The sequence below is a fragment of the Rhizophagus irregularis genome, chromosome 24 (assembly GCF_026210795.1).
Source record: "Rhizophagus irregularis chromosome 24, complete sequence".
NCBI classification, from domain to species: domain Eukaryota; kingdom Fungi; phylum Glomeromycota; class Glomeromycetes; order Glomerales; family Glomeraceae; genus Rhizophagus; species Rhizophagus irregularis.
This window is the reverse complement of record NC_089452.1, coordinates 2,610,042-2,628,598: the sequence shown is the minus strand read 5'-3', so window position 1 is coordinate 2,628,598 and position 18,557 is coordinate 2,610,042. Positions and strand designations below refer to the sequence as shown.

Here is an 18,557-nt window from a genome sequence, read left to right as displayed (position 1 = left end):
AATTAATTATAGTAAAAATTCTAGGACTAAGGTCGGCGAGCATTACATCCTAATTTTATAAAACATTATATGAATACATTCTTAAACCGTCTCACAATGTGTTTAAAAATAAATCGTTATACTTTATTTTTTTTATTTTTTTCTTTTGTAAATCAAGAATTAGGAAAGAAAAATCACAAAAAAGAAAAGAAATATATATGAAAATCGAAAAGAAGAGAAGAGTCTATGAAATAATGCAATAAAGAGTGCTTACTACGAAAATGAAAGAAAGTCGCATCATCTAATGAAACGTCTAATGAAATTTTATTATATCACCTGTAAACTAAAAGAAAATTAATTCTTTTTTGCTTTAATCCATTCAAAATCGTCAAAATAATCTCCAGAATATTCCTCATAATCAAACTTTTTAATAATACCCTCCGATTTATATTTTTCTATCAAATCATTATATTCTTTAATCATTCTTCCCGTTTTAAGGAATTGTAATAACATAGGATTTCTACCTTTCCAATTATCAAAAAATAATTTAAAATATTCCAAATTAGGTAACTCGTAAGAAAAATGGAATTTAAATTTAAACAAACTAATTGGTGATGATTCTGTTAAAATGATGAATAAATCCTTCCAATTCACGCTTCCAAAATTAGTATCAACATATAACCCATCTAAATATTGACAATTAAACAATAAATTTTTTAATTCTAAAATATTACTACTTTTACATAATAATCTAAGATACTTAAGGTTTGAACAATTTTTATAAATTGTTTGAATAATTTTATTATTATCAAACTTTTGTATTAATAAATTATTAATATAACAAATATTAATTTCTACTAAATAACCATTTGAACTTTCAATCAAATTTGTTAAAAAATTTACCGGAACATCATTAGCTTTTAAAATTCGTAAGAAAGGTAAAGATAAATTTTCCCTAGAATGATCCAATTTCATATTTCTAAAATTACCACCTAATTCCAATATACATATCCTTTGAAAAGTTCTTTCCATAAATTTTTCAGTTAATTTAAAATATTTTATAGTATTTGAATGTTTAATTAAAGAATTTTCAAAAACTTTCCAAAATGAATCATCATTTATTGAATATTTAATTATAAAATGAATTTTAAATAATTTATTTTGATTTTCAATTAATTTTGTAATTCCATAATTATAATTATCCATTTGAATAAAAAGTTCTAATTCTTTAATTGATTTGCACATTTCTGATAATCCATTTAAAATATTATCATTTATACTAGCGTCACAACTAAGAAATTCGATTTCTGAAAAACAATGTTTAGATTTAGGAATAAGATTTATTTGATAATCAAATCTTTGTGATATATAAAGATGAGTATATTTTGTGTTTTCATTAATAAAAAGATTAAGTATATCGTTTTTAATTTCTTCAAAATGATTATGATTATTAAATATCCTTTCGATTTCATTTAAATTTAAATGTCTACATAAACTAATATAATTAAATAAAGGTTTCTTATTTGATTTATTTGATATATGTGAAATTATTACGTTTGATAATAATTTCTCATTTCCTCTCTTTAAATATTTCCAAGGATTTATCCATAAAATTGAAATAATTATTTCACTCCAAGTTTTATTAACTGAAAGACATGAAAAAAGTGACTTTTTATCATCTTGAAAATCTTTGAATATCAAATAAAGAACATCTCTATTTAAGATAGTCATTTTTTTAAAAAAGGTTAAAATGCGTGAAAACGCATTGTTCTAAATGAAAAGCATAAATATGTATTACATGTTGTACGTGACACATGATTGTAATTAATCAGCTTTAACCAATAAAATTAATCAACAACATTAGCCAATAAAAAGTTGTGGTGTCGATCAAATAAAATTTTAATATGTGGGCAATGTGGCGCAGAAAATTAAAAATTTCCGGTACCCGTATTGTTAACACGTGATTAAAAATTAAATATAAACTTCTAGGTGAAACAATTATGTTAATAAACATAATTTGATACCTATTCTCCATAAATAAAAAAACTTTTTAATAATTTTGAAGATAAATTCAAATTGTGTAAGTACCATTTTTAACATACTTTATAACAATTATGAATTTTTTTTTTTAAAATAGTATTTCCCATCTACACTTATATCAATTGAGTATGTAGAAATTTTGCTAAACAAAGTTCAGTTTAGTATAAAATTTTAAACTGATATGAATAGAATCTTTGGATTTAATACATGTAGATAACTTTTCGTTATTAGAATATAACTAATGATAAATTTAAATAGATGCATTCTTTTTTTTATTTTCATTCCTTTAAAAACGATTACCTGTTAATGCAAGAGATTTAAAATTCTAGTAATTTTGAAATTGCAAAACATTGACAAGAGTTTTTTACTTTCTTACAATAATAAGATTTAATTTCTTATTGCTTTAATGGGATCCGTCCAAAATCGCGAAATCCAGAATCCCGACACCACATAATCCCGATCTACAAAATCGCGAAACTACAAAATCCCGACTTGGACAAAATATCGACTAGTTCAAAATCCCGAAATATAAAATCTTGACGGTTCAAAATCTTGACGGTTCAAAATCTTGACAGATTAGATACTATTAATAATTTGTTTTAATCTGTCTTTTGCAAAATAATTTAATGGAATATTTAGAATATTTATATTATTTATATATATTATTGAGTAAAAATTATTTGGAAATCTTTTATTCTTTAGACATTAAAATAAGTAAATTGCGCAAAATATTGTATATCATTTATTTTATTTATTAATTGTTGTAAGGCCACACAAATTCGAATTTTCGGTTCACTTCACCCGGCCGGGTCACTTTTTCAAATTTCAATAAAAAAAAGTTTATATATAAAAAATTTATAATGTGATCAGGACGTAATTTTATTGGCGGGTAAGTTTATCACGCGGCTGAGAACTTCTAGAGCGAAAATAAATTCCTCCCTTTTAAAAGTCAACCAATCAAATGTCACGATTTTATATATAAACTTTTTTTACTAATAAACAATAAACCCCGGGTCCCCGGGTTGATTTTAAATTTCAATGTTACGTGAACCGAAAAATTGAATTTGTGTGGCCTAATTTATAAAAGAACTAGATAAAAGAACTAGATTTTTGTAAATTTACTTATAATGTAAGACTTATAATGTAAGATTATGGGCAATGACACGAAGATACTCCATCACTGAACGGTTTTCTTTATCACTGATGATCGTCATGATTCTTTTTTCTCTGTCAATTAAAATAAATATTTATAATTACGCGTAAATCAAATTTGTCAAATAATAATATGCAACGCGCAATTTGTTAATCAGAATGATTACATAACCATAAAAAAATTTTCATATGAATTTTCAATATGCTATGTTACTAAGCAAGCTAGAACATGAGAACATGGAATATTAACTAATTTGTATGTACATTAAATGATTTACACAATATACTTTAAATAATCAATTATGCAATTTTATTGATTTATTTGTTCTTTAACTATAATAGTAAATATATGTTTGTACAATTGTAACAATTCTATTAATTACAATCTATAAAATTTTTATTGTATTAGACGATTTTGTATTTCGGGATTTTGAACTAGTCGATATTTTGTCCTAGTCGGGATTTTGTAGTTTCGCGATTTTGTAGATCGGGATTATGTTGTATCGGTCTTTTGTTTGTCGGTCTTTTGACCCATAACCGCTTTAATTATGAATAAAATATCCTTAATGATCCACTCAAAAAATAAAAAAAGCATAACGAACTTTAAAGTAAGTTTTCTCATCAAATACCTATTTAAATAGAACAGCTTGAGCGAACTGACAGAGTTCTACGCACGTTGTTACCCGGTATCTATAAATAATTCATATCAAGGATATACAGTACTTCCAAAAGGTTGCGCAAAGTTCTTAGTCCTTTTTTAATAACAATTATCATGAGGTTGTCACTTTGTTTGCTTGTTAATAAAGAAGAAGCGATACTCACTTGACTTGATAATTTCTTATCAACGAACTGAACATCATTTTTCGCAAAATGTAGATCCAACTTGATTTTTTCGGTTAAATATTGTAGATCTATTTTCGATTTTATATATTGTGGTGGTTGTCAAATGTCAAATATCATGCCCCCTATTGAAAATCGAAATTATCGTAATTTGATAAACGTAATAAATAATTCCGTCTCAATTTTTCATTTAAATTTGGGAATACACAGTATATTGTTCTATAAAGCTTCATCGCCTTAAAAAAAACTTACTACGGAATAAACTTACATATCACGAGACTTTTTTTATCTTTTAAAAAATGATAAGAGGAAGGAAAACAATGACAAAATTAAAAAAAAAAAATTGGCCCCTTTTTTGCGTCATAAACTTCCAAAAGAAAAGATTTACTGAATTTTAACTAATTTAAGCTAATCTTCAAAGATAATATCTATCACACTAGCTATAAACGGAATAAATTCCGATCGTAAAAGCTTTTCTTTATAATTTTTCAGAAAAAAAAAAATGTCAAAAAAAATGTTCATCTTATTTTGGATTTCAAAAGTAACGAGTCTTTCAGTACTTATTATAATTGATATTATTCTTTATTTTATGATTATATGTATACTCTTAATTTTAAATTTCGGTACTACATTAATATGGTATATACCGACAATATATCAATTATATTCATTCATTTTCACAGAGAAAGAATTTGATTTGAGGATAAGAATTTATTCATTTTTATTTTCACCTTTGATAATTATAATATATATTCCAATTTGTGTTATAATTATCATAGGATATAGTATATTTTCCATATTAATATATCGAATAATAATAATATTTGTAAGACCAGAATATTCACTTTATTCAATATCTTCAACAGCATCAATATTTTATATAATATATAAATATTATTATGAAAATTATTATATTGAAGAATTATTAAATTGTTCATTAATATTTGAAATATATAAACAAAATTTAAAAATTACACAAAATTTTTGGAATTTCAATTCTATTAAAATTTCCAAAAAAATTCAATATTATAAAATTTATATTTTTAAATGGATTATTTTAAAATCAATTAGTTTTATTGACTTTAACGTAATAATTATAATTTACATAATGATCATCATACCATATGTAATAATGATGAAATTAATATCAACATTAATTTGTTGGTTTTGTATTCCATATTTATTTACTTATGAATCATTTAATGAAATTTTTAATAATCTTGAAAATATTTCATCAAAAATTAAATGTTTTATTTTATCAATATTTATACCATTTCATTATTTATTCATTTTTATATTATGTGTTATTTGTTCTAGTTTTATTGGAATTTGTTGGATTATTGAAAGATTAATTAAAATATTTATTTCAACTATTAAATCATTTAATAATTATGGATTTTATTATATTATGGATTATTATTGGATTATTATTATAAGATTATTTCTTGATTTATATTGGCATTTTGGGTTAAAGTTGGATGGTTTGATTTATGTTTCATTTAATGTTGATATTTATAATTATAAAAAGCATGTATCAGGCAAAGTGGATGATATCATAATTTTATATGATTATTGGCATAATATGAATTTGAGCAATCGTAAAAGATGTGATTTCTAAAGTAAAAAAATTATATATATTGTTTATTTGTATTAGTATATTAAGTAATGTATTGTATATTTATATTTATATTAAATAAAATTTAAAATTGTATATTTGTTACATAACGTATTACATAGTGTCATATAGATATCGGACGATGAATTTGATTGGACGATTTATTATAATAGTCTTTAATGTTCTTTAATGTTGAAATTTTCCTATTAATTTTAATATAATTGGATGGGGGAGTAGCTATATCGGTCACAGGACCGAATGATCGGATGAAAATGGGTCACGTAGTGCCATTTTCACCAATCAATGAAGGTCCCTGCGACCCACATCCAAGTGTGTTATTAATTAATGCATGATCAAAAAACGTCAGAACGATAACATCATAAATAAGTTTTATTTAACTTTCACTTTTATGTTATTTTTAATCCACTTTATAAGGTTTATTTAAACTTTTTCTACAAAATATTCCATATTTTTTTCACTCTCAATCATGTGTTATCGCTATACCTAATAAAAATATCGGTCTATGAAAATCTGCATGATCCTATTGGGCTGAACGATAACGACAGATATAAAATCATAATTCTGTTTCTTGATTTAGTATTGTGAGAATCGCAGTATCTGTAATAATTCAAGATGTTATTGCGTCAATTTTAATTAATTAATAAAATATTATCTTATTATACTTACGGTATTTACAGCATTTTTAAATAAACAAATAATTTGAGTATATAAATAATATTACTAATGAATAAAATTTAAATTTATTACTTTTTCATTAATATAATTTCTAAAAGTTAGCTCGTATTATTTTTGCGTTAATATATACCATGATAAAAATTATAAAGTTCGTTCATTTACAAGTTTTATTTACAAGTTTAAAAAGTCGTTAAAAGCATCGATTTATTACTGTACCATTTTTATTCTTAAAATTCGAAATTTTATTGATTTTATTGATAATATATTTTTACGTTTAATTTCACACAGAATAAAATCTTATCTATTCAGGTTATGTATGGAACTTTTCAGTTAGTATTTTGAAACTCTATTATAAACGTGAATATTCGCGTATGTGATATTTCTTTTAGTTTATTCAATTAGCGCAGCCATCTCTTTTAAATCATGATAACTCGCTAACTATTTCCTTTGAAAGTTTTTTTTTTATTAATTTAAATATTGAAATTATTGCTATCCTTTAGATTTATGGAAATTAATACGGATTTTGTCAGGATGACAATATTTTCGATATCTACAAATTTGCGTTATCTCATAAAAGAGCGTCTTAAAACTAAAAGTTAATAAAAGTATATTGAAGTCCATAGAAAAAAAAAATGATAAAAGCTGTCTTACGTTCGCTAACGAAATAGTTTATAAGTTAAATTATTATTAACGTTTTTTTTTTAATACTAGCGTTAAAATTCATCGTATTGGCATATTCCACAATTTCAGTTTACAAAATCATAAAATTGTTCAAATAAAAATTTTTTATACTTTATTTACGAGTATTTTTTCATGTTTGGAATCATTAAATAACAATTACTATTTATTAATTAAAATGACAGTAATGTAATTATTATTTATCTTGTTTGTAATCCAAATCAATTAAACGTCAGATGTTTGTTATTTATAGTAACATCATTAAGTAATCATCATTGAAAATTTGCGATTTTTAATATATTGATTTTCATAATTCGGTTAAATTTTCAACCCGAATTATCCTTATCAGTTATTTTTTTATTATACCCTTATTATGATCTAAAAGGTAATGTCTTTATATAAATCCATGAAATTTTTCAAAACTTTTCTCGAGATATTTTTTTGATATTTTTTTCTTTTTCTTTTTTTTAACCGTTCCAAAAAAAAAAAATTCTAACCATTAAATGGTTTGATGACGTCATTTAATATATCGAAATTTCTAAATCCGGGGACTTACACAAAAATAAGTAGTGCGAATAACTGTAACACAGGTTTAGTGTTTGTTTGGGGTTTGCATTAATATCCATGTTTATATATAAAAGGTATATAAGGGTTTGTAATATAAATAAAGAGTTTCAAATTTCAATTCTTCCTTTGTCTTTTTTTTTTAAAAAAAAAATTTTTTCTTAAAAAAAAAAAAATTATATAATTTTAAAATAATAGATATATATATATATATATATATACTTTTTCATTAATTATGAAGGATATACAACAAAAGTCATTCACATTCTTAATAATATCAATACTTCTTTTAATAACTTTCCTTCCAAAAGGATTATCGCAAGTAACAAAAACAGCAGTAGTAGTAAGTACATTGCCTGATGTTACAATTACAGTAACAGCACCACCACCAGTTGTTGCTCCAACTGATACCAGTGTACCTGGTCCAGGACCAGCTGCTCCCGGTTCTCCCAATGGTTCTCCTGGAGCACCTCCACCACAACCTGGAGCACCTCAACCTGGAGCACCTCAACCTGGCGCTCCTCAGCCTGGAGCGCCTCAGCCTGGAGCGCCTCAACCTCAACCTCAACCTCAACCTGTTACTCCTGCTCCTGGAGTGCCACAACCGTCTAATAATGTTCCTTCCCCAGGAGGTACACCAAATAATAGGTAATTTTAAATTTTAAAATTTTAAATTTCTTTCGATTATATTCTAATTTTAATTAAACAATATTCTTTAACAAATAATTTCTTTAATTACCTAGTCCAACGGTTTCTACGGTTAGTTCAAGTTCATCACAAACAAACAGTATAACCAATATCTTAACTGGTCACGTACCCGTACCTTCTACTAGACCTAATAATGGTGGTAATAATTTAAGTTGGAATTTAATAGATTGTAGTATTATTATAGGTGGATTAATTATGGGTATTTTAGTATTATAAAAATGGGTAGTAAAAAAAAAAAGGGATTAGAACGATTAAATGTGCAATTCAAACAATTCAAACAATTCAAACATTAGAAGGTTGTGTATTATATTGTATTTTTATCTACTTTATTTTTAATTAATCATTATTAAAAATTTTATTAAATTTTTTATTATTAAATTATTTTTTAAAAATTTTATCTTTTTTTTTTTTTAAAAAAAAAAAAAAAAAATTCAGAATTTTTGTTTCTCATTGTAAAATTCACAACGCATGTTGTGGTTTTTTTTTCTTTTTTTGGGATTTCTATGAATCATTATCACAATAGAATATTGTGTTACAATATAGGAACATAAGGTTTTTTACTTAAACGAATTTAAATTCAAAGTTTTACTTAAACGAATTTAAAATTCAGAGCTTTGTTTAAAACGAATTTTAAGTTAAAATCTGCTTTTCATGTCACGAATATATTTCGAATTTTTCTTTTTTTCAATGCGAAATACTTAAATTATTTAATTTGAAAATTTTGATCATGATGACGCTTGCGTACCATAGATTATTATTTTGCCTAAATGTATTTTTTTTTTATTGATAAAATCTCGAAATACAATACAAAATCTTTTTCAGAAAAAAGTATAATTAATATAATTTAATAAATACAGTTTTTGATAAATATATTTATGCGACATACTGTATATCCATCAAATTAATTAATAAAAATTCACTTTTCAATATGTTTTTCGGCAAATTCTTGAAAGTTCTTACTTCCACTAGCGTAGGTGTTATCTTTTTCATTAACAGTTGTACTACTATGTGAATAATCAAAATATTTTCTCGATCTTTGCATAACAGAAAAATATCTAGCAGGTAAATGATTTTTAAAAAAGGTAGGCATCAATTTTTCTATAATGGCTAAAGGACTTCCTTCCTTATGCTTATATTCTTGAAAAACATTTTTACTTGAATGTGATTTCTCTACATTATCTTCTCCATCATCATTCATATTCAATTTAGCCCATCCAAAGAGTTCATTCACATTCGATCTAGTCCATCCTATGAAACTAAGATTATCACTGGCCCGTTCAATAATAATAGGTTCTTTACCTGAAGAAAATAAATTTTTTGTACTAGAAGGTCTACTTCCATCTTGGAAAAATCTAATACCTTCTCCAACATGTGCATAATTCAAAATACTACTTTTATTAATTACACGTCTAACGGATGGATCGGACCAACCAGGTGGAAGTTTAGTAATAATATCGGTATCATCAATAATTCTCCAAAGAGTATTATGCCTATCATACGGTGAATTAGTATAAGAGGCGAATTCAGCGGCAAAATCTGCATCACCAATACTTGGACTACCAAACATATATCCATCTCTTAAAATACAATTTGGTCCAAGATCTCCTGGTGATTTAATGAGACGAGTATAAAACAAACTAGCAAGTGCAGCACCTAAATGGTATGAAATATGAAATTAGTATAATTTTAAATTAAATTAATTAACTCCAATTTTAAAATAAAATTTACCTAGCGAGTGACCGGTTACCCAAACATTTACTTTTACTTTTTCAGATCGAAGATCTTGAATTTCAGCAGCTTTTGATCTAATGGCTCTAAGTATTGTTATATAAGGAGAAGAGCGACTTGATCTTGATGTAGAATGTCCACTTTGTGGAAATAACGAAGTATAAAATCCTTCATGAACTTCTCCAAATACAAAACTTCTTGCATCAGTTCGTTGAAACATTAAATCAATAACGAAATCTTCAAAATTAAGCGGCGTTGTTCCTTTAAATACAACAACAATAAAATTATGTTCTAAACTCCAAAACATTCCTGAAAAAGGACCTCCTAATGAATTTAATTCTGATAATGAAGTGAATTTCAATCCCCATTTTCTTGCTTGTTCATGTATACGACTTTCACTTTCTTTCAATCGATCTGTAATGGTTTTAATATCTTCTTGTGTTATAGATTTTCCTTTTTGTCTCGTAATTTCACTCGTTAATTTATGAGCGTTTCTAACTATTTCATCATTACGCTCATATATAATACAAGACATAAATAATAACAATTCTGCAATGTCAAGATGAAACCCGCGATGTTGTATCGTTCCTTCAACCCCAAATATTGAATCATCTAATTGTTCTTCGGGTAATGGTGGTGGTAAAGGAGCATCCAACGCAATAATTCCATCCTTTACGATTTCATCTACCTCTGATGTAAATATTCTTGGGTCCCCTATATAAAGAATTTTAAAAGTCAATAAATAAATTTTATATACGTATATATATATGAACATATATAATTTAAAAAGAAAAAAAAAAAATTCTTACACCAATTAACGATCGATAAACCATCTGCCCATTCATCAGCAATCCTTTGAATCAATTCTCCTAACCCAAACTTAAGTCCAATATGTAAAGCAACTTCCAATATAATGATTCCAATAATCAAAGTAGGAAATACCGTAATCAACAAACAGAAATTAAACGGATGAAATATTGGCATTGACCATTCAAATAACAAAGTAATAATAACATTTTTCAAAACTCTATGAACGTAAACAAAATAAGTGAGTGATGGAGCCCATACTAACACTTGAGGTCTATGTTCAGGAGTTGCGTTTAAATCTTCTATATAATTTTGTTTATCTTTTGGAAATTGTGAGCAAAAATCTTTAATATGGTTTAAATCATCTTTGACATTAGTTTTGTCCAAATAAGTATCATATTGTTTAACCGAAGGTGGCATAATTTATAACTAAATCGATTGTGTTCCAATTTTGGAATAGTTTATTAATTCGGTACCGAGTGATGGTTTTATTTTATTTTTTTTTTCGAAAAAAAATTTTCTTTCTTTTTATTTTTTTTTTTTAAAAAAAAAACGACGTTGGCAGTCGTATTTATATTATTCTATAATGAATTGTAACACCTGCAAATCATAAAGTTTTCTTTTCAATTGTCGCATGGAAGAACATTCCGTACTGAAAAATCAATCATTTATGGAAGGTACCTGCATAAAATCTTTTAAAAAAGAATAAGGGATGCCGGATGCGTTACGACGGTAACGTGCGTGCATAAAAAAAAAAAATTGCGCAACATAGAAACATAAACATTACCGATTTACTATCCTTAGTCACTAAGTGTCTGACGATCAAAAAAAATTATCAATTTTAATAATTTTAATAATTTTTTTTAACAATTTTTGTACAGATGATCAATTTACCATATTTTTTCATGAGACAATCATAAAAAATAACGTCATATTATCCCTTTTTAACACTCTTTTTAATTCCTTATATACTTTATGAAGATTCACATAATTTTAAGTAATTTATATAAATAACATGGATATATAAATGTAAATTACTATCTACTCGCTAAAAATTTTTATTATTCAGTTATGATTACTATGGTTACTCTTTTTTTTTGTATTTACATCCAAAAGATAAGGATCTTCGTTATCGTTTTGATGCATTTTTATTAAAATTATTACATACGTTATTATTTATGATTGTGGATAATTATCTTTTATAAAAGAATTTTTATTGTATTTATTTCCTTTTTGAGAACTTTTTAAAATAATTACATACGTTATTATTTATTATTGTGGGTAATTATCTTTTATAAAAGAATTTTTAATTATAACGGTAGGTTGACGAAAAGATAGTTTCTAAAGTGTTTTAAAATACTAAGAAGCAGTACTTAGTTTCTCTACTGTAGTTGTAACTAAAGATAATTTTGAGTTCCAACTAATCGATAAATATATTATAAAGATCAAAAACTACTTATTATTAAATAAAGAAGAGGAAATTTAATGAACTCATAAAATTTTTATGAAAAATTTTTGCCATTTTATGCAACAAAATATTATTATTTAAATAAAGTATGTTAAAAATAGGATAGATGCTATCATAAGATGAGCATATAGTAAAATAGTACGATATTGTAATGGTAATAGAAATTAGTACGAAAAAAAAAATTTCAATTTTTCCGTACTCAGACGGACCTTTAAAAATAATTTTTTTTTGATTTTTCCTTATTTTTCGTGCTAATAATTTTACGTTGTATGATTTTTCGTATTTTCGTACTAATAATTTCACGTTATATGATTTTTCGTATTTTTCGTACTAATAATTTTACATTGTATAACTCGAAAATTTTCAACACTGGATATATTATCAATATCCATATTTTCACTTTTTGCTTTAAAACGAGATACTTGCGGTGATGCTCTGTATAAACAATTTGAATTGTGTATCTGCGACTGATCTATTCCGTGTTTGTTACCTGTCAAGACCATGTGCACACCGAGCTATACATATATAGGTCAGGTGAACCCAAAAATTTTCTATATTACTACGCATAGGTTTTAATACGCATTTAAGAATCTAACTTTAAAATTTTATCTAAAATAAGCAAAATGATCGTTTGACTATTCATATCTCCCAAAACATCATAATAATAATCTTACGGAAATTTTAAAATATTTTCATCAACTGATACTCCTGATTTACCAAAATGAAAATGATACTAGATGCTAAATGATGTGTCAAAAAATTGCAACCCTCTTTCAAAACGTCACTAAACAGATCAAGATGAATAGGTAAATAAACACACAAGGAAATATAAGAAACATCATTTAATTTGTAATAGGTTCATCTGTATAACAATAGTAGTTATTGTAATCCTCAAAGTACTGTATATTGCTACAACCTCTGCAAACATAGTTTCGCCATATAGAACAAAAACATAATCACCCTTCAATAGCGAAATTCCTTGAATATATTTGCATTTTCAATATTGGGGACTCTCTTCTGTATATAATTGCGCTAGTATCAAAGATATATTTTTACGATTTTCTTTCCATTTTTTTTTCTCTTTGTTTAATAAATCGCTGTTCAGGATTTTAGTTCTCTGTAAAATATGCAACGAAATGGCTAGCTTTATTAGGTTGAATAGAATTTGATGCATTCAATCTAATTGAATTTGATGCTTTTATTTTAAATTTTCGTTCAAGTGGTTTTGAACAATATGCATCATGTAATTTACGTTGATTAAGTAAAGCTTCAAATTCAAAAATATTTTCCGGAAAATAATGATAACCTATAATTTTTAATTTAAAATTGTAAATACTTTAAAATATAATTATCTAATACTTATCACTATCACCATTATTTAAAAACTGACAAGGAATCTGAAAATTCATTAGTTGCATTTGGCCACTCTGAAAATATGTTAACAGATGAAGAATCATCATCATCATCATCCAAATCATTACTATTTCGACCTATTTCTCTTGATGCAATATTTATCGAAGAGGATATGTCATCATCATTTTCTTGAATATATTGAATATTATAACTATTTGAGGATGGATCTGTTCCATTATATGTACATGACATTGAAACTTCATTTTCATGTGAGCCGATTTAATAAGTGAATTATTTATATCAATTGATAAGTTTTCAGGATTTGCAGGTGTAAGTTCAAGTGCTAATCGATGAGAATGATGAATAGTCTGCATAATTTGTTTGTCTGTAGGCCATAATCTTAATATTTCAAAAGACAAATTATTTACAGTCATCCTCCCATATAATCACACCCTTCGGGACCATAAAAAAATGGTGCGACTATAAAAATTATATATGATGTGATTAAAGGGAAGGTTTTTTTAATAAGTTTATTAGTAACTTGGGATTAATGTAAATGTGCTTATAAGGGAGTTGTGATTATACAGGGGGTGACTATATGGGAGGACGACTGTAATTGGCCTTCGTTATAATCAAAAAGATATCTTAGTGGAAAATGGTTATTTATAAAATAAATGTAAAATAAATGAATAATAAAAATAATAATTAATTAATTAAATTATAAAATTATCTTGTCTAACTGTTTTTTCTTTGTCAAAGTTTAATTTTTGATTTCGTAAAGCATTATTGTATTGAGCGATTTTAGGAATCATTTGTATAAATTCAGCAAAGTCAAAATCAGCATTGATTTGACGAGTAATACCAAAGAAATGTTCACAGGGTTCAGAACTATGGGACCAAGGTAATAATGGAATTTATGGATAAAATTCACGATGTGCTTTTACTAATAAAACTATTGATTCTGCAAGAGACGTAAATATACCAAAACTTTGATAGCTAAAAAATTTATTTGCATTGATACAAAATCTGGATATATTTGTACTAAAAGTTTCAATATTAAATTTCTATAAATGAGGGAAAAAATAGGTAGCCATTGCCATTCGAATGCGTTCAATAAGAGCAATATCATGATTGAGACAACTATCTATTAATTCTCCTATTAAAATAAATAACTAATATAACTTAGTACTGAATAATAAGAACAAGAATTATTTTCAATAATATTTATACTACCATTACAAATAGATATATGGCAACTTGTTCAACTTTATAATTATTTCCAAGACGTTGTTTGAAATTTGATGAACAGAATGTTCTATACGCGACACCATCATCCTGCAGATCTAACTTAACAATAACATTATTGAATCATGACGGTTAATAAGAGGTAAAAAATGTTAAAATCATGCAGATGATGTTTCAAAAGTTAACAGGCGTGCTCCAGACATAATTGCATTTCGAGCAGTTTTCTTTGCATACTTAGGATCTTGTACTCGAATTATCCAAAATAGGGCATGAAAAATTGATATTCAAAGAAGATTCATGAACTATAAGCCTTTTAGAAGTTTGAGTATTAGGAATCGGATTGTTGTGCCTGAAATTCTGCAATTGATAAAATATGAAGATGTGCAATTTCTTCAATCAATTTTCTATGTAACTTTTCAATATCATCAACAGTATCTGATCCTTTATTATTAGGGATAAGAGCAATAGCAACTGGTGGAAATTTAGGTAAAGGTATCTTTTAAAATTATTAATTAAATTAAATTAGCATTTTCTCTGAGAATTTAATTTATGATACATATTGATATTATACCCACAAAAGATATATATGAACAACTTTAGCAATTCCATTTGATGATTTGATTTTTGTAATTATCTTCGGAATATCAGAATAAATGTTTACATATGTTTCTTCTTTTGAAAGAATTGACCCAATAATACAACCAAAAATAGAAGGATATTTCAACTGTGATTTTAATTTTGTATTATCGGTCATTGCAGCAATTGGGCCATCATTAGGGATTGGAATCGATAATCGAATCAAAATTGAATCTCATTTGTTTAAGAGAAAATTGAAATTAAACAAAAAAATTAATTCAACATTGCATCCAAGAATCAAATGCATGTTTTAATATATTTTCAAAAAAGAAAAATTGATCGATAAAAAACTTAAAAATGACGAAATGATCGGCAAATGATCGGCAATGATCGACAATGATGTTTATAGTAATTTACAGTTGGGTAATAGTAACGATATGTAATTTCTTCATGGAATTAATTATCAAAGCTTAAAATGGATTATCTTTTAAGGAGAAAAAAATCAAATTTACAAAGATTCGATAATCAATTCCAATTCTAGCCATCATATCTAATTATATTAAGTAAATTGTTTGAAATCAGCAACATTTTCAAAATATAGATCAGGATCCAGATAATCTACATTATTACAGCGTATTTTTCTAATAATTAAAAAGCAGGTTATGATATAAAACTTTTAAGGAAATTAATACAAATAATATAAATAATACCTTAGTGATTGAATTCCTCTTCCTTCTAAATTTTGACAAAATAAATCTAAAGCCTTGGGACTAATATTTCCTAAAAGGACTAAGAAATTGGTAAATTCTTCACTGTACTTCACCTGACCCTATAAAAAAAATTCTGGAAAAAACTCCGATAAATGATCATTTTTATAGCTTCTATTTCGAAGAAACTCAGACACGATTATTTTTCTGAAAATTTTTTATAGGTGAAAAGACTAATGCATCATTAAATGCCCCCATTTATTGCTTTATCAACCAATATAATCCAGGAATTTGGTGTTTGATTGTTTTATTTTTATCATCATAATTAAGCGAATTCCAGATTTCACAGAGGTCAAAATTTTGAAGATGAGATTTTAAAGGACTATTTTCCCAATAAAATTTTGGGTGTAAATTTGACATTTTCTGGTAATGGTGTTTTTTTCCAATTTTATTGCAAAGATTTTTATCAGATCGAATGTAATGACATTTTCATTACAAACATTACCATTTTCTGCAATTTCTGGACATGTTTTGGCACGTACTGCACAACCTACATAATTTTAAAAAATAAACAAAGGTTTTTTTTTGAATTTAATGAAAATATTTATATGATAATAATAACTCCCTATAAAAAAATTGGATACGTTTTTTATAAAGTTTTTATACGATTTTTTTTCCTTAGAAATAACGTATCATAATAGGATACGGAAAAATGCACAATTCCGTATCACTAAAAATATGGTTTGGATACGGAATTTGCACGGAATTCATATGGAATTTACATGATTTGATCACTGATTTTATCACGAAATTTATACGATTTGGTCACTGAATTTACTATTTGTATTACAGTTTACTATAATTATATTTATATAAATCTAATTTTACTTTATTAAATTAAATAAAAAAATAAAAAATAAACAAAATACAAATACATTATGAAAATTCCCTCCTTATTAAGGCCACCTATTGCAACCAAAATTATCTATAAGTTCAGGTTCATTTGGAGTCAAACAACCTAAAAAAAAACAAAAAAGAACGTCTAACTTAATTGGAAACAAAAACCCCCTTCATATAGTATCTGCAATCATCCAAGTCACCAAAGGTCAGTATTCCTACAAAAAAAGAAAGAGAACTCCAGAATGTCTGACCTACATAAATGAAAAGAATTATGAAGCATCTGATGAAAAAGAAACCAAAACAACAAAATAAATCCAAAACTGACCTACAAAAAAAGAAGACTCTGAAGCAACAAAACTGAAACAACCTACAAAAAGAAAAGAATCTGAACCCAACTTACAAAAAAAAAAAAAGAAAATTTGAACTGACCTAAAAAAAGAAAAAAATCCTGAACAATCCTACAAAAAGGAAAGGACTCCCAAACTGATCTACAAAAAAACTGAATCTTCTCACAAAAAAAAATCTGCTGGCCTATGAAATAAAAAAAGGGATAAATATAAATAAAAAGAAAGGGGAATAAAGAATAAATCAAAAAAAAATATTTTTTTAAAAAGAGGGTAACGAAGTTAGGAGGGTTAAAAAAAATATTTTTTTAAAAAGAGGGTAACGAAGTTAGGAGAGTTAAAAAAAATTTTTTTTTTAAGAAAATTTTTAGAAGAGTGGGAATAAAAGAATAAAATCAAAAAAATTTTTTTTTTTTAGGAGAGTGATGAAAAAGAAAAATTTTTAAAGTGAGGTACGAAAAAAAAATTTTTTTTTAAAAGGGGGGGTGACGAAAAAAGAAGAAAAATTTAGAAAAAATAACAAAAATAAGACAAGAGAAAAGAGAAGAAAAGGAAAGACAGAAAGGAAGATCGGAAGATCAAACTCATCAAAGTAAGGGTTTATATAAAAACAAAAAACGTATCATAACAAAACAATAAACAATCACGTGATCTCGTGTTATGATACGAGATTTTTGTAAAATTATTTTCTAAATATATTAAGTTTAAAAATTCCGTATACATTCCGTATGATTAATTTTTTCCGTATACATTAGTTTTTTTAAAAAATGTTCAAAAATGAATTGCTTATTAAATATACGGAATTTGTATACGGAATCTATAGAAACGTACATAAAATGTATACAAAACGTATCCTTTCCGTATATATATTTCTTATAGGGACTTACTATTTCCGTTTTTGTTTATAATTCAGTTTCTTTTTTCTAAACTTTTTAGGAAACTTGTTAGGAAATAATTCACATGCAACAATTTCTACTCGTCAAGATCCACCAAATGTGCCAGAGTACGTTTTATGTAATTAGAAATTTGTTCAGATTGAAGACCTTTCCAAATTAAACGTTTTCCAGATTTGTTTAAATTACTTAAAAATTCATTATCTGTAAGCAAGGTATCTACATTTTCATTTATTTCTTTTTCCTCTGCCTCATCTATTTTCA

At 25.7% G+C, this 18,557-nt stretch overlaps 3 protein-coding genes across 3 annotated transcripts; 1 reads left to right on the top strand and 2 right to left on the bottom strand.

The window, feature by feature from the left end:
* Window positions 1-333: 333 nt before the first annotated feature.
* On the bottom strand, window positions 334-1,710 carry OCT59_016266 (uncharacterized protein; the record flags this gene model as incomplete). The annotated part of the gene is made up of 1 exon (XM_025328215.1): window positions 334-1,710. One exon carries the CDS (start codon window positions 1,708-1,710, stop codon window positions 334-336), a length of 1,377 nt encoding a protein of 458 aa, XP_025167571.1.
* A 5,985-nt stretch (window positions 1,711-7,695) lies between these two features.
* OCT59_016265 (uncharacterized protein) lies at window positions 7,696-8,649 on the top strand. Its single transcript, XM_025321944.2, has 2 exons — window positions 7,696-8,212; window positions 8,308-8,649. Exons 1-2 carry the CDS (start codon window positions 7,800-7,802, stop codon window positions 8,486-8,488), a joined length of 594 nt encoding a protein of 197 aa, XP_025167569.1. The 5' UTR covers window positions 7,696-7,799; the 3' UTR covers window positions 8,489-8,649.
* A 384-nt stretch (window positions 8,650-9,033) lies between these two features.
* OCT59_016264 (uncharacterized protein) lies at window positions 9,034-11,227 on the bottom strand (the record flags this gene model as incomplete). The annotated part of the gene is made up of 3 exons (XM_025321943.2): window positions 9,034-9,925; window positions 10,001-10,714; window positions 10,810-11,227. 3 exons carry the CDS (start codon window positions 11,225-11,227, stop codon window positions 9,189-9,191), a joined length of 1,869 nt encoding a protein of 622 aa, XP_025167568.1. The 3' UTR covers window positions 9,034-9,188.
* Between the last annotated feature and the right edge of the window lie 7,330 nt (window positions 11,228-18,557).

Excerpts from the sequence above, each read along its gene's own strand:
- OCT59_016265 (XM_025321944.2), top strand. The coding sequence starts at position 7,800 with ATGAAGGATATACAACAAAAGTCATTCACATTCTTAATAATATCAATA. Across the intron at positions 8,213-8,307 it reads GGAGGTACACCAAATAATAG|TCCAACGGTTTCTACGGTTA; the intron begins GTAATTTTAAAT and ends TTAATTACCTAG.